Source organism: Micropterus dolomieu, linkage group LG18 (assembly GCF_021292245.1).
Source record: "Micropterus dolomieu isolate WLL.071019.BEF.003 ecotype Adirondacks linkage group LG18, ASM2129224v1, whole genome shotgun sequence".
Lineage (NCBI taxonomy): Eukaryota > Metazoa > Chordata > Actinopteri > Centrarchiformes > Centrarchidae > Micropterus > Micropterus dolomieu.
Genome location: NC_060167.1, coordinates 23,206,419 through 23,220,543, shown reverse-complemented (window position 1 = coordinate 23,220,543; position 14,125 = coordinate 23,206,419). Strand labels below are relative to the sequence as shown.

The following is a 14,125-nucleotide window of genomic DNA, read 5'->3' as shown; positions in this document are numbered from 1 at the left end:
TGAAGGATCATTTAATTCAGGGCTCAAGATGTGGACTGTTTGAGGCCCATCTGGTGGTCCGGACATGTGACACAACCTAGCATGATCCACATGTAGACAGTTTAATTCCAGACATGACTGTGTGTGTGTGTGTGTGTGTGTGTGTGTGTGTGTGTGTGTGTGTAAAATAAAAGCCTAAAAGCATCCAACTACCAGTGCTGCTATTATTTTAAGCTTCTTTGCATTTTTGCCCAATACGGAGAACATTTGGATGAACAGAGACTTTAATAAAGCTGAATCAAATGGTTGGTTCAAACATCCGCAATGAAAGAATTTGCTGTTTTACTCTCTCATTGCTTTCAGATTGTTGGTTGGACAAAAGAAGACATACAAAGATGTCACCTTGGGCTCTGGGAAGTTTTACTGTGCATATCCCACTATTTTCTTATTCTTCCTTTATTCAATTTATCGACAGAATGACAAATCAATGAGCCAAAAGAATTACAGGCATATTAATCAATGATGAAATGAACTGTAAGTTGCAACCATAAATATAAGCTTAATTCACGAAACAATCACAATAGTGCCAATCACGTAGTGCCAGTGACTGCAAGATAGTCATCTATAGTACATGATGTTATCTGTCAAGCATTTCTCTAAAATTGGAAGATTATTTTCAAAAAGAAGGAATGAATTACTTTTTCCAAATTCATGAAGCATTTTTAATACGGCAAACTAAGACAACATAGTATGTAAAAAACAAATCTTGATCCATAGAAGGCAATAATGCCAGAAATAACAGTTCCAAAAGGAAAGATTCACACAGCAGAAGAACATGGGTGATGCCCAGATATTGCAGGAGAACAGGATCTGTATCAATGCCAATTCATTGATAACATATTCAAAAAATATTTTTTTACAATATACTGACTGATTGTGTCTACTCCTGTTGGTGAAACCAAGACAGAGACTTCCTGCTCTGTCCAGTGCTTGTAGGGAAGCCCCTCCAGCCCAGGCCTGGGGTCAGGACAGTTTAATAATACTCAGCAATGCCTGGAATGTCAGCCTAATGCCTGTTCAAAAAGACATGGCCTGCGAAAGCCAATCAAAGCCCACAACCACTAAACCAACGGATTACTCTGTTTGTGTTAATGTGCATGTGTAATCACTCATGGCACATGAAAATCTGACTTTTTTTGATTGCTCAGTACACTTGCAATACTGTTCATGGATGTACCGCTCCAGTCTATCTGTGTAGTTAAATAAGAAAACTACCCTACACACTGACCCCACTCCCCCTGTCCAGCAGACCCCTGAGGTTTGGGCTGAATTAGATCACACGCTCAGTGGGGGCGGCTTTGTGGACTAAGAGAGCCACAAAGAGACAACAATGGCCCCAATGTGAGAGAGGCAAAGGCAGAGTGCAGTGTGCAGGCTGGATAGAGGCTTATCGCCGTGGAGACCAGGCTGGGGGCTATGTAGCCGGCTTCATGTAAAGATTAGAAAAGTCATCTCCTGCCTGGATGAGAATGTGTCGAAGAGCACGGGCTAAGGACTGACATGATTCTGGAAAAGGGTCAGCTAGCCAAGGTGATTATGAGGGCAGATATTTCTGAAGTCAGACTCTTGGCTTGCTTGAAGGGCAAAATACCTCAAATGTGGTCTACCAACCTTTATATGGTCCAGACAAAAAGATGCAAATATGTACTCCTAATTTGAAACATTTGATACACCATTTCAAGATTGTGTGGCCTAATTCTGCTCTGGTCTTTTTTATGTCAGGTCTGTTAAAGATGCACTGGTCTCCGGAGCACGCTGCTCCCTTATCTCAGTGGCCTGAGCAGCACCTAGACGTCACCTCTACCACCTCGCCGCCGTCTGCCCACAAACATGACCCTTATGCTACAGCTTCTCGCCGCGGCTATGCCCCTGCAGGTTATCCTTGGGCCAGTGATGACATATCAGCCCTTACTGCTTCTTCGCTGCTCAAACGCTATGCTGAGAAGTACTCAGGCTTGGAGCTGTCCTATGAACGCCCTTCTGCAGGGGGCTACACAGAGCCTGGGACTTTCCTGAAAACTGAATCTGAGCCCTGGGCTCATGGTCAGGGCATGGAGTGTTACCCTGGACTGGAGGCATTAACTGGCACCAAGGTGGGCTCTGCATCTGTGGGCATCCCTACCACAGGAAGTGTGACAGTAGTGAGTAACTTGGTCTCTGAGCCGGGCTACAGTGGTGCTGGCCCCTGCAGTACCCCATCTTCTCAGGAATACCCTCCTGCGTACAACAGCACCTATCTGTCCTCAGGATACTGCCCTCCACCCAGCGCAGCACTTCCCCCTGCTCCTCTACACTCTTTGCAGGCCGCACCTACTCTAGTGCCTAGCTACAGCGCCAGCACTCCTATCTACAACTACCCTCCAGGGTGCTACCCCCAAACCAGCCTGTCCTCTGGATACAGCCACCCCAGTGCCTCCTACCTGCCCTCTGGGATTAGTGCCCCCACCCCTCTGGCCCCTAGGCCCACCATGGTGGGGGGCAGTTACAGCTACCCATCTCACAGCCTTGGAGGGAGCGCTGATCCAGGGGTGCCACTGAAACGCAAGGCCTTTGAGATGGCAGAGGAAGGACAGGAGGGAGCAGAGGTGGAGGGGACACGCTACAGGAAGTATAGCAACGGCCATGGAAACAGTCATAGCAAAGGTCACGGCAATGGGCAGGGCAATGGTTACAATATGAGTGGCTCAGCCTCAGACCCACAGGCCTACAAACCAGGAAAGCCACTGATGTCACCCACTTATGGCGGGGCAGGGGACTACAGCCCACCATCAGGCCTAGCAGGAGAGAGTGCATCAGGGGAGCACAACTTTCCTCAGCAGAGAGTGTCTATGAAGATACCTGCATCGCACACACGATCTGAGGACCCCACTGGAGGGCGCTGACAACCCTGGAGGATTCTCTCACTCTTTGAAACCAAACAGAGTTCTTAATTCTGACAGACTTCGGGGAAAAAAATTGGATTTGTCAATGGTTTAATTTCACTAGCAAACACAAGAGGGCACAAGACTGGTATTTCTTGCGCATCTTTAACATATTCATTATTCGTGTTTTTTCCAAAAATTCACAGAGGCATTTTGTCTTGTAAGGTTGAGGTAAGTCTTGGGGGTGAGGTAAGGGCATTCTAAATGTAAGAGTGTCTTGTTTCTCTCAGGATCCTATTTATTTCCTTTCTGCTACTGTGGCGGCAGCACTGCAACGTTGCTGGTTAATAAGTTGGTGTTATTATTTGTAACCATTGTGTATGTACAAAGCCTTTGACTGCAATGCGTTTTACCACACCACAAAAATCATTACTGACCAAAAAGTAAGGAGAGCAATAACTGAAATGGTGAGATTGCCATACTACTTCAGCACAATCACTGCTACTTTACACAGCTGACTCCGAGGCTTGGTGTGTAACTTTGCCTTGAGATATGAATGTTTCCCTGCTCATCCTCCCCTGCGTTACCCCTAACCTTTACTCATTCTTCTTGACTTTTTTCATTTTCTTTAACCCCTTCTTTTCATGTTATCATATTCTATCCTGTTTGTGTGTCCTGCTTATTGTACCTTTTTCATTGCTGAACAACTTTTGTTTTTGTCCAGTTTACACCTACCGAGCTGCTTATCAAATGATGACATGGTATACATGAAGCCGCCCTTTAAATTGTTTTGATGTAAAGAAAGAGTGAAGAAATAATCTAAGATTTTATGTTAACTCAAAAATGTATTTAGCATTCACACAATGACAGTATTCAAGTATATGCAGATCATCTTCAAAACGTGTTGTTTACATGCTGCTGATAGGACAACTAACAGGTATATTTGCCAAAGAAAATGCGAATATTGTAATACCTGGTCCAGCTTATACCTTGTCTTTAATATCAAAACTATAAAACAACCAAAAAGCAAAGTTTCACCAAAAAGTTTCACTCAGAGCAAATCATTTAAAGATGCATGAGCCTGTTTGTTACATCTGACTGGATGCACGGTCCGGACTGAGAGGCATGCAGGTTGCAGAGGAGGATAAGTGCTTCTGAGTAAACGCCTCCAACAATTTTAGCTCATCATTACTTTTTATGAAGATCTACCGCTTGTCTGCAAGGATTGACTTTTTTTTATATATGCATTCTCTTTACTTTAGCCTCTCAAAAGGATGATTTACAGTTGTGTTATTGAATACTCAGGAAGAATATTGTTACCTCAGAATGATCAAATAAGAATGTATGTTATTACCTTACGGTGTTTGTAGGGAGCTTTACGGAGCAAGATGAAAACGGAGCCATGGCTTTCATTAAGAGCAAAATATACTCTGAAGACTTCAGGGAGACGATGAACTTACAAGGCCTTTGATACCAACAGTAGAAAGCACGTACGCACGCACACGCACGCACACACACATACACACAGCTTCTTAGCTCTGGGAAATTAAACTTGAGATTTTTGTACCAAGGCCTGAAATGTTGAATGTAATTCAGATATCTTTTTTTTGAAAGGACAATACATGCCATTATGTAAATCAATGATGTTTTTAGATAAATGAAACATATTTTCTTCATGTATAGATGTAATTCTCTTATAGGTTTTGGGGAGAAATGAATGACATGTTAAGTGTTAGTGTAGTTAGCAGTGGGGGAAACGGTTTTGTGGACAAACTGTCAAAACAAAGCACTCCTGATAAACAACCGTGGAAATATCAAGACATACACACACTACAGTATATGCTCTATAATAGGTATGTTGATTAAATGTCTTAATAGTCCAATGTCCATTTCCCGTATCAGTATTTTAAAACTGCTTGACACAGTGTCACCTGTCAATCAGCTTGATTTTAGTTCTCACATGACTTGACATAATGAAAAAGGAAGAAGTTAAATATGAATCATCAGAGTAGAAGCTTTTTTTGTTTTGTTCATCCCTTCAAAAGTTGTGCCATACTATATTTTTTCTTTTTGCAAAATTAATTAATTGTAATGAAAAAGAATTTTCATGCCTCTTTTGGAAAGATTCATAAAATTAAACTTACTCAAAATGTGGAGTATGGAAAAATTGTCTCATCACACAAAGATTTACATCCCCAAATGTGGAGGAAAGAAATACAGATAAATTAAAAGGTGTTACACAAATAATAATGTGTTCTTACCCAGAGATTTTAAAAAGTATTTAAGCGCTTAGCTACAACAATTGAATGCTCTTTAATGCCACACAAAGAATGTGCTCTACATTAACCTACACATGGTGACAAACAACAGTTTTTTCTGTTTCTTGGTGTTACTCTGATTCATTGAAGTAAGTGGAGTTGAATTTATCTCTGTAATTCAGTTGTACTTTTGTTGTGTCTTGTACATTCTCTGTAACCATTTCTACCTCATTTTGATGACATTGTACATGAAAATATTTATTTCATGTCATTTCACATGCCAGTTTAAGGGGCAAGGTTTCTAATTCTTGACCTGTTATAGTCTACCTCACTAAAGGCTGTTGTGTCATGGAAATGAAGATCTCACCAAAAAAACTTGACTTTGTCTTTTTGTCTATGAAACATGTTTGAGATTTGAGTGTCCATATCATTTACTAAAATATAACAGGTTGAGAACTATCATTTCACCAGTGATGTTTTCTCCTTACAAATATAATGACCAACTAAATACTTCAGCATGACAGTGACATATTGCTGCCTGTAGGACCTGTAACAATAATTAAGTTATCGTCCACACAGTAAAACTCCACCTCTTCTGTCTGCTTCACCCAATATTATAACACCAACTTGACACTGATAAAAGTGTTTGCCATGCCCCACATCTCCTATCAGCTAGTGACGATCATGCGGTGCGATCAAATCTTGGCAATGCTTCTTTTATTTATTTATTTTTACTGGTCCATATATTCACAACAATTTCTTTACAATTTCATGGAAGTTTCCTAATTTGGCATTAATTATATTGCGATGGTAGGTACCATTCCAATTAATTAACCCCAAGTCTTTTAGTCACAAGACAACATGTCATCTGAAGCATGCAAAAGTGTGTAATTTGCCCACAGGCAAGCATACAATTCAACATATGAGGAGTAAAGTTTCCTGTAATAAATGAATGATTATATGTTTTAATGTGGGTTTAAGTTGAGCACTTTGTTACAGGCAGTTCCTCTGGAAAGCGATACAAGCTTTTAAACTTAACTAAGTAAACTTACTTAACTACCAGTGTCAAAACATTGGTCCTTTTCCCCTTTGATTTGTACAATGTTACATTACTTTCCAGTAAACATTCCAGAAGTGATTAAGAAGTACTGGACCTGTAATATTAAGTGTTGACCTTATCTTTATTTCTCTTGTGAGTAAAATGTATAACTGGTATATTATAAATTCACATTTTTGTTGGTAAGTAAATACAGGATCATTTGTATTGTTTAAAGGCCTAAAAAAAAAACAAAAGAAGCTCAAGAGAGCACAGAATAAAAGGACAGGAAGAGTGGAGAAGATCCTGACCCTCTACCACTGGACACCACCCCCTCTCCACAGCTTCATTGTCTGAAGGGCGGAGGGCATGCGCTGGCGTGTGACAGATGTCCGAAACTTTTGTCCTTTCATCTACAGAGATTCTAAGCCTGCTGCAACATTGAAGTATGTCACAGCAAAACCCTCTTTGCCCAAAACCATTTTACATATAACTAAAGTTTTAACTACAATGGTCATTATTTTCAACAGTCTAGTTGTAGTCCCTGCATCTTCAACAAATCTCAAAACAAGGTTCTGGCTTCAAACCAGCCATCTTCATTAAACATTTTTGCTAAGCCTCTATTACCTTCTATTAACCTCAGTTCAGCAGCCCCCAGGTTCAGTTTTCATTCTGACCAACTAGCTCAGTTAATTTCATCCTGGTGTATTAAGCCTGAAGTAAAAACCATGGGTAAAACGACATAAATGAGTGAAATGAGACAGCAAATAGTCAAAATAACGGTGTTAAATGGCAACGTTTTTATATTTAAATGTCATTTGTTTGACCCGTGAAATGCATATATGGTGCTTTGCCAAAATGCATTGTTTTTGTCTGTCTAACAATCATAGCATTTTCTTATTCTCACACAAACAATAGCAGCTGCAGTGGCTGCACATGTGCCAAATAAAATACATAACAGTGACACCTACAGGGTCTTAATAAGAAGTACCTCACTGTGTAAAATAATAATAACGAAGACAAGTAAAAGAAACAGTGTTACAAAGTTATTTACAAATATTTTAAAGAAATAAATGTGAACACATTAGCATATATTTAAGGAAAACACATTATAAGCAAATTAACAAAAGATAACTGTAAGGCGACTTACAGCTTCCAGGCTGTGTGTGCACTGCGCAGTATACAACCTGAAAGACTGTGCTCATTTATGAAATCCACACTGTCACCCTGACGTTAGGCTCTTATCCATTGGTGATACTGTACTGTTGTTGGCTGGTCTGCAGAACTCATCATTCAGACCAAGGGAAAACTTCTATGTGTCCTGTGCTGGGGTGGATGGGACTGCAAAGTCTGTAAAATGCAGTAGTATTTGTTTCCATCTGTTCTTGAGTCAAATATGGACAAATGTACTGTAAGGTTCAGACTTTATGGGAGAAATGCAGTGGCTGAAGAAGTATTGAGATCATAATTACATCATAAATACTGTTGGGTAATTTAAATCAATCATATTTTAGAAGATGATTACATGATGTTTTGTATGTAAAATTTGAATCTTTAGTAGTATAATTACTAGTAAGTATAGTAAACATAGTAGCATTCAATGTAGCCTAACCTTGTGGAAATTCTCAAGTAGCCTACTCTAGTTAATTTACCCAAGTGCTTGTACTTGTGTTCCACTTCTCCTGAAAGCAATCAATATCAGGAAAAGGTTGACCTCACCAGAGTACGATTTGTTTGTTTTTATCATGAACCCCCCCCCCCCCCCCACCACAGATGCGCAGGTGAACTGTGGATTGATTGCAATGTTTAAAAAAAATATTTCCCACTGTTTATTAATACTGTTAAAAAGGCAAACAACACATAGAACCTACCACCCCGTCTTTAAGAGGTACTTTCTGCCCCCCTTTAACAATGGTATGTTCTGTCTGCCCAGTGAGTATCTACAGTGCTAGTTCTATATGTGTAGAGCCTGTGCTTAATGTAATTACATTCAATGCACCTTTTTATTATTACTAGCTGCCTAGCTGTCAACTGTTCTTTAGTGGGATAATTTAGTGTGTAAAAGTGGTTAGCTGGCACCACAGTGGTCTGGTGATGCCACCTTGTGGCGGCCGTTCTAAGTATAGCGGTGTTTATTCATGTATTTTTCTAATTTAGTTTTTTTATAATGACTGGTTTAATGGGTTGTAATATGTTTCCTTACTCTGTATATTATTCCTCATTTCAGAACCACACACACACACACACACACACACACACACACACACACACACACACACACATCTACCGTAGACAAAACAGGCATGTTGTGTTCAACTCTGAAGTGAAGGGAGTGGGTAAGGGGAGAGAGCGACTGATTTAAAAGTGAGTTAAGTGGAACCCCGTAGCTGTTTGTTCGGGCATGTTCACTGGGCTGCTTGTCATCTTAGAAACAGATCATCAGATTGTGATGTTTATGGCAGCTTCAGTAATATCGGCTGCATTCCCTTCGACACACAGCTCCGCAGCTCACCGCAGCAAATATCTCGTGACTGTTGATAGGCCATTTCTCACGACTTGTAAACAATCAGATAGACACTGAGCAAGACGAAAGAGTGGTGATTACAGACAGAGACGCAGCTACATCAGAGGCGAATCAACGCATTATAAAATAAATGTAACCAAGGGCGTCACTTTGTGTTAAGAAAGTGGTGGGAACATTTAAGGACTCATATTAGGTGTTCAACGAAACACTTCTACGAGACGTGATAATGCACAATATTGAAGACAAAAGAAGAAGACAAGAATATACTCCAATGCTATTCAGATGAATAATTCATTGATTAAATAGGCTATTCGATGGGTGGGGGTACTCCCCCCAGAATATTTTGAGCATTAACTCTTACTTTCCTGCATTCTAGAGACATTTTCTGCACCAATTTATGGTGACAATGTCTTTATTTATATGAAGGGAAACAAAATTCATGTGGCCGGTGACAATTCAGAATATAGAAATATTATTATTTTTATGTGTTATTTAACATTTCTTGTTGCAAGGTAATTTTCAGAAAACCTTTAGCAAATGCTTTCAAAAAGTGATGGGGACATAGCCAGTGTAAATGACACCTAATGTAACCCTAACAAAACTGTGGATCGATTTGAACCGTGAGTTTTGTGATCAGTTCTATCACTAGTGAAGTAGCATTGATCACTCTGAGGGGCGGGAATAGGTTTTGTCCCCAACGGTGATAAAAATGATTGAGCAGAGGCAGGGATATATAAACCAGAAAAAAAGGGAAATCCCACGCAACGCCCCCCCCCCCCCCCCCCCCCCCCCCCCCCCCCCCCCCCCCCCCCTCCCCCCATTGCAAATGCATCCTGGACCTCACTTTACATTTTTACTTTTTAGTAACAGAAGCAGGTTTTGGATTAGTTAATACATTCCTTTTGCTTAAAAATGTTTGTGCATTAGCCATAATTATTTATTTAACTGGACTAAACTAAGCACACTCAAGTAATGATTCCCTGTATCTGAACAATACTTCTCCTCATTACTGCCAGTAAATCAACAGTTCCTAGTCAGCTAGGCTAACATTACAATGGGCAGCCTCTGTTAGCAGACTCACTGCAGAGGGGGGAGCTCTGGATGTTAGCTGAAGCTAACGCCAATGGTGAACTGGGGACTCTGCGATCACAACTGGACGGACCTGTGGCAACAACCAAACTTTTGGTCAACAATTAGATGTGTAGTATTTCAACAGTAGTATTTTACTCTATAAAGTTGTTACCAGTTGACGCGGTCATTTCAAACCACTCGAGGCCGGTGTTGGGTTCTGTTACATCGGGTACTTGAGGACTGGGAGATGGCGGTGGCCCGCGAATTTGCTACAGAAACCGACCAGCAGGTGAGCTGTGAGGGTAACGTAATAAAATCCGACGTAGGTCCATTCAAAGGTAGCCCATTTGTATTATGAAATCACTCTTAATTAAATCTAACAGATCCAGACCCGAACAGGAAGCTAGCAGCCTAACGTTCAACGTTTGTCCAGAAGCAAAAGCAAACAAATAGGATACTGACTAGCGTTAGCTAGGACCAGGTTTGGGGTTTGGACTGACAAATTATATGGTTTACGCCCTCAATTTTGACTTATAGGCTAACCAGTAAATACGGTTCACGTTTGTTTACATCTATTTTATAGGTTATTTAAATATTTTAATAAACGTAAACATTATATAGGCTATATACATAAAACATGTGCACCATTATTGTACTTTTAAAGATACAACAACTTACAGCATTAATTAAGTTAGGCTACATAAGCTAAATTAACCCTTGTGGGTTTCTTTAAACTACTCCAGGAGTGACATGTCTTTCCTTTTTGAGACTTAATAATAATGAAAATCAAAACAATATGTTGGATTCTGTCTGACAAACCATCACAACCCCCTGTCTAGGCCTAACTTCTGTCTGACAGGCTGCTGGCTTGCTAGGATATCTCTGACCACAGGATAATTTCCATCCATACACCAACAGTGATTATCTCATACCACCTTATGTCCACAATTTTCAACTACCCCTTTAGCCTGTGGAAGTGAAAACGGTTGGAGTTATTTCCTTCAAGGCCCACTAGAGGGTGTCAGATAGCTGTAAGAATTCATTGAGGCACTTCACTTCATGTCTGGTGGAGGGGTTAACAGTAAAAAAACACATTAGTTAAAGGCCTTGATCTCTACAGACACTTTCAGGGGCAGCAATGGAAAACACAAATCCCACACCAACAGAGGAAGATGCTGTATCATAGATGGAGCAGTGGCGGCATAGATGGCCAATTAATGTTAAAAAAAGAGGACGAAAAGCTTAAATCTGACCCTATATTCCAATTTGGCTAGTAGATTTAATTGAAATCTTTACTTCCACAGCTAGGTAATAGAAAATATTGTGAAAAAAGGTTGCCTTATTGTCAGGCTCTTGCCCCCATGCACCTCCCCTGTTCACAGTGATTGAACTGGGTGAAACTGGGTCTGTGTAGATATATGTGCACCCTCTGTGTTTCCACTCATCTTCTGCATGCTCAAACAGGCTTCACACAGGAATAGAAAAACAAAGTAACACCACATCCTCATCCAGATACCTGATCTCGGCAATATTGTAGCTAACATGTTATTCATTCTTTAAAGACATACAATCTCCCTCTCTCTGTATCCCTTACATACACGCATACACTTCCATCTCAGTCTCCCTCTCTCCTTCACACAAACTTGCCCAGACAGATCACACCAACGTCCTACTTAATCCATGTCCCACTTCTGCAACCAAGTCCTGCAACTGAGATGGATGCAAGGAGTATAGACACCTAAAGGGGGTATAGTGCAGCATTTAGACATTTTGGTTGTGTCTAGAGGAAAGCTACACATTTGGAAACAGGATGGAGAATTCCTACTTTCCCTTTAAATGAACAGTTACTATGTTTCATAATCATAAAAATGTACCTGAATAGTTGCATTCATCAATATTTTAGAATCAGACAAGTAAAATCCAGTCTTTCAATAACCCAGTGTTAAGATACAGCCCCAAACTGAACACATGCAGCACTGCAGGTAGGAGGTGCAGGATAAATCCATAGCAACAGACTAGCTTTTACTGTGTGTGCCTCTGATCATTGTTCTCATTTACTTTCCATCTTCTTGCTGTAGCTCGCTCTCCCTCTGCCTGCTTGCCGTGGGTAAGGAGGTGCTATACAGTGCACTGTACAGTCTGAGCCTATTGGGAACATGCTGCTGACTCAGCCCAGGCCACTGCATTCATCTATCTGCACTGCAGTGCTGTCTCTGCTCACCCCCCTCCCTCTCCTTCCCTTATTCAGTGCGCCACCTTACACACACACACACACACACACAGAGGCGGGGAAAGAAAGGAAATACACACATGCACGCACACACACACACACAGACACCTGCTTTTACAGTCGTTTCAGTGCTGTTGCTGCACCATGACACACCCAGCCACATCAACTCAAAACAATAATCTTATTCAAGTCTTATCAAATCATTAACAACGACAATGTAATTAAAGTATTTCTGAAATATAGTGTGTTGTTATTTCAAAACCTGAGTGTAGTTTTAGCTGCTATGTTTCTGTCCCTTACTGCCCTGTGTGGCTTTCAACCATTTTCTCTGCCATGTTGGCAACTTATACAAGTTATTTCAGTGATTACTAGCAAAAAACACAAACAACACCATCCTTCTTTAGAAGTGCACCATATCGCTTAAATTCTCAGTTATCACAGTAAATGAGGTAAAAGCAACTAAAACATCCATTGTTTGTGGAACATATTCTGTATGATAAAGTTACAGTCATTATCATTTCATGTTATATCCAAAAACGACACCAGCCAGAGGTGTAACTGGAAGGCTGCTTTATTGTTTGGAAATAGATTCGTGCTCAAATGAAAATATTCTTTCACTGATTCTCATTTAATTGTCCCATGTGGTTGTGCAACACACGTCCTCTCTCTGACTGTATTAGTGGCAAGAGATTAATGACAGTCAAAAGTTGTTGTTTTTTTTTCTTCAGTTAGCCTATTTTCAGGAAAGAAAAGAAATTTATCTCAGTCATGCTACAAAAGAATGGCCTCATACACCGATTGGTAAACCAACATTTGGAAATGAACAAAAGTGTAAAACAGAAGGCAAGCTGTTCTCTTACTAGCCCAAGAGCCAGTAAACAGAACACACAGAGAGAGCACTTGTACTACATGACTCTACAAGATGTTAGTCCAGACAGTCTAATCTAGGCGGTGAGTTTTCAGTTTACAAGTTAATTTTGTACTCAATACATCGTTTCTATCGTGCTCCGTTTTGATTCACTCCCTTGGGTTTTGAGATCCTCATTGCTGATTTTATTGACAGACTAAATAGGAAGCTAAAAAGGCACGTGCCGTTAAGAGATATTGCACCAGAAACAAACACACAGACAGTTAAGACAACTAACCCTTAAATCATTAGGTATATCATATCGAAAGTGACAGCAAAATTAAAGATCAACTCCAAACTGCAGCAGTGTGTTAAGGGGAAATATGGAGGAGGATTAGAGCTGAAACGAGCAAAAATTTGTCACACAAAGTGATCTGTGGCTCATACCGGGGCACACTGGTTAACCAGCGTTTGCTATGAGTATGTGCGTGTAAGTGTGTGTGTGTCTGTCTGCGTCTGTATATTTTTGTGTGTACACTGTAGGAAACTACGGGCTAGACATCTTCACACATGTACAAAAGGGTATGCTGGTAGTGCAATCCTCTCACCAATGCAGGCTCCACAATTCTCAGCAAGCAGCCAGTACAACACCATGCATTGTACGCCGGTACCCAGTAATGCAAACGCCCTGGGCAGGCCAGAGTTTTGGTTATTCTCTGAACATACCACACAAAGAAAGAAGCATGATCAGTTACACTCTGTGGTTCTGGTATCACCTCAATGCAAGGAGTGGACAGGAGAGTATATATACTATATATATATGTGGTAGAATATATATATAATATATATGTAATATAGCTCTGCATATGTATGTATTGATTTATACAGTTTTAAATACAATGTTTGCTTTTTAATATAGATTCTTTTTGTTTACTCCCCTCTCTCTTTTTTGTGAAAAGTGACTGAAAATAATCTACTCCATCTAACAAATATGTCACAGCCTAACAAGTGTGACAAGGGGTGTCAGCTGGAAGCCATTCTATTTACGGTTATTAATATTTAGTGTTAGATTAATAGCTGTAGTTTTTTAAGTAATCCTGTATTTACAAAAAACTACACATGCCGTTAAAATAAAATAATATATTACATTATTTATAGTTTCTTAAAAAGTCCATTCTTAGCTTTTGCAGTTTGTGCCGTATAGAACATATAGCCTGAACTGTATTCATCCCCCCCCCCCCCCCCCCCCCCCCCCCCCC

At 40.4% G+C, this 14,125-nt stretch overlaps 1 protein-coding gene and 2 long non-coding RNA genes across 6 annotated transcripts in view; 2 read left to right on the top strand and 1 right to left on the bottom strand.

The window, feature by feature from the left end:
* LOC123956965 (fidgetin-like protein 2) overlaps positions 1 to 5,519 on the top strand; it is a 14,500-nt gene extending 8,981 nt beyond the window's left edge. The window contains exons 1-2 of one of the 2 annotated variants that reach the window (XM_046029540.1): positions 831 to 1,569; positions 1,762 to 5,519. In XM_046029540.1, the coding sequence (XP_045885496.1) occupies positions 1,773 to 2,921 (1,149 nt within the window). In that variant the 5' untranslated portion in view covers positions 831 to 1,569; positions 1,762 to 1,772 and the 3' untranslated portion in view covers positions 2,922 to 5,519. Of the gene's footprint in view, positions 1 to 830; positions 1,570 to 1,761 lie in introns of those variants that run through there. The other variant, XM_046029539.1, reaches the window with a different exon arrangement.
* Positions 5,520 to 7,169: 1,650 nt separating this feature from the next.
* LOC123987259 lies at positions 7,170 to 10,211 on the bottom strand. 2 transcript variants are annotated; one of them, XR_006829080.1, is made up of 3 exons: positions 9,962 to 10,211; positions 9,800 to 9,880; positions 7,170 to 7,544 (listed from the first exon to the last, which is right to left on the bottom strand). It is a non-coding gene; the product is annotated as an uncharacterized LOC123987259 (long non-coding RNA). The 2 variants fall into 2 exon arrangements; XR_006829079.1 differs by lacking the exon at positions 7,170 to 7,544 and having other exon boundaries at positions 9,638 to 9,880.
* Positions 9,797 to 14,125, top strand: part of LOC123987258 — a 26,716-nt gene continuing 22,387 nt past the window's right edge. For both annotated transcript variants that reach the window (XR_006829078.1, XR_006829077.1), the window contains exon 1: positions 9,797 to 10,078. This is a non-coding gene — a long non-coding RNA (uncharacterized LOC123987258). The remainder of the gene's footprint in view (positions 10,079 to 14,125) is intronic.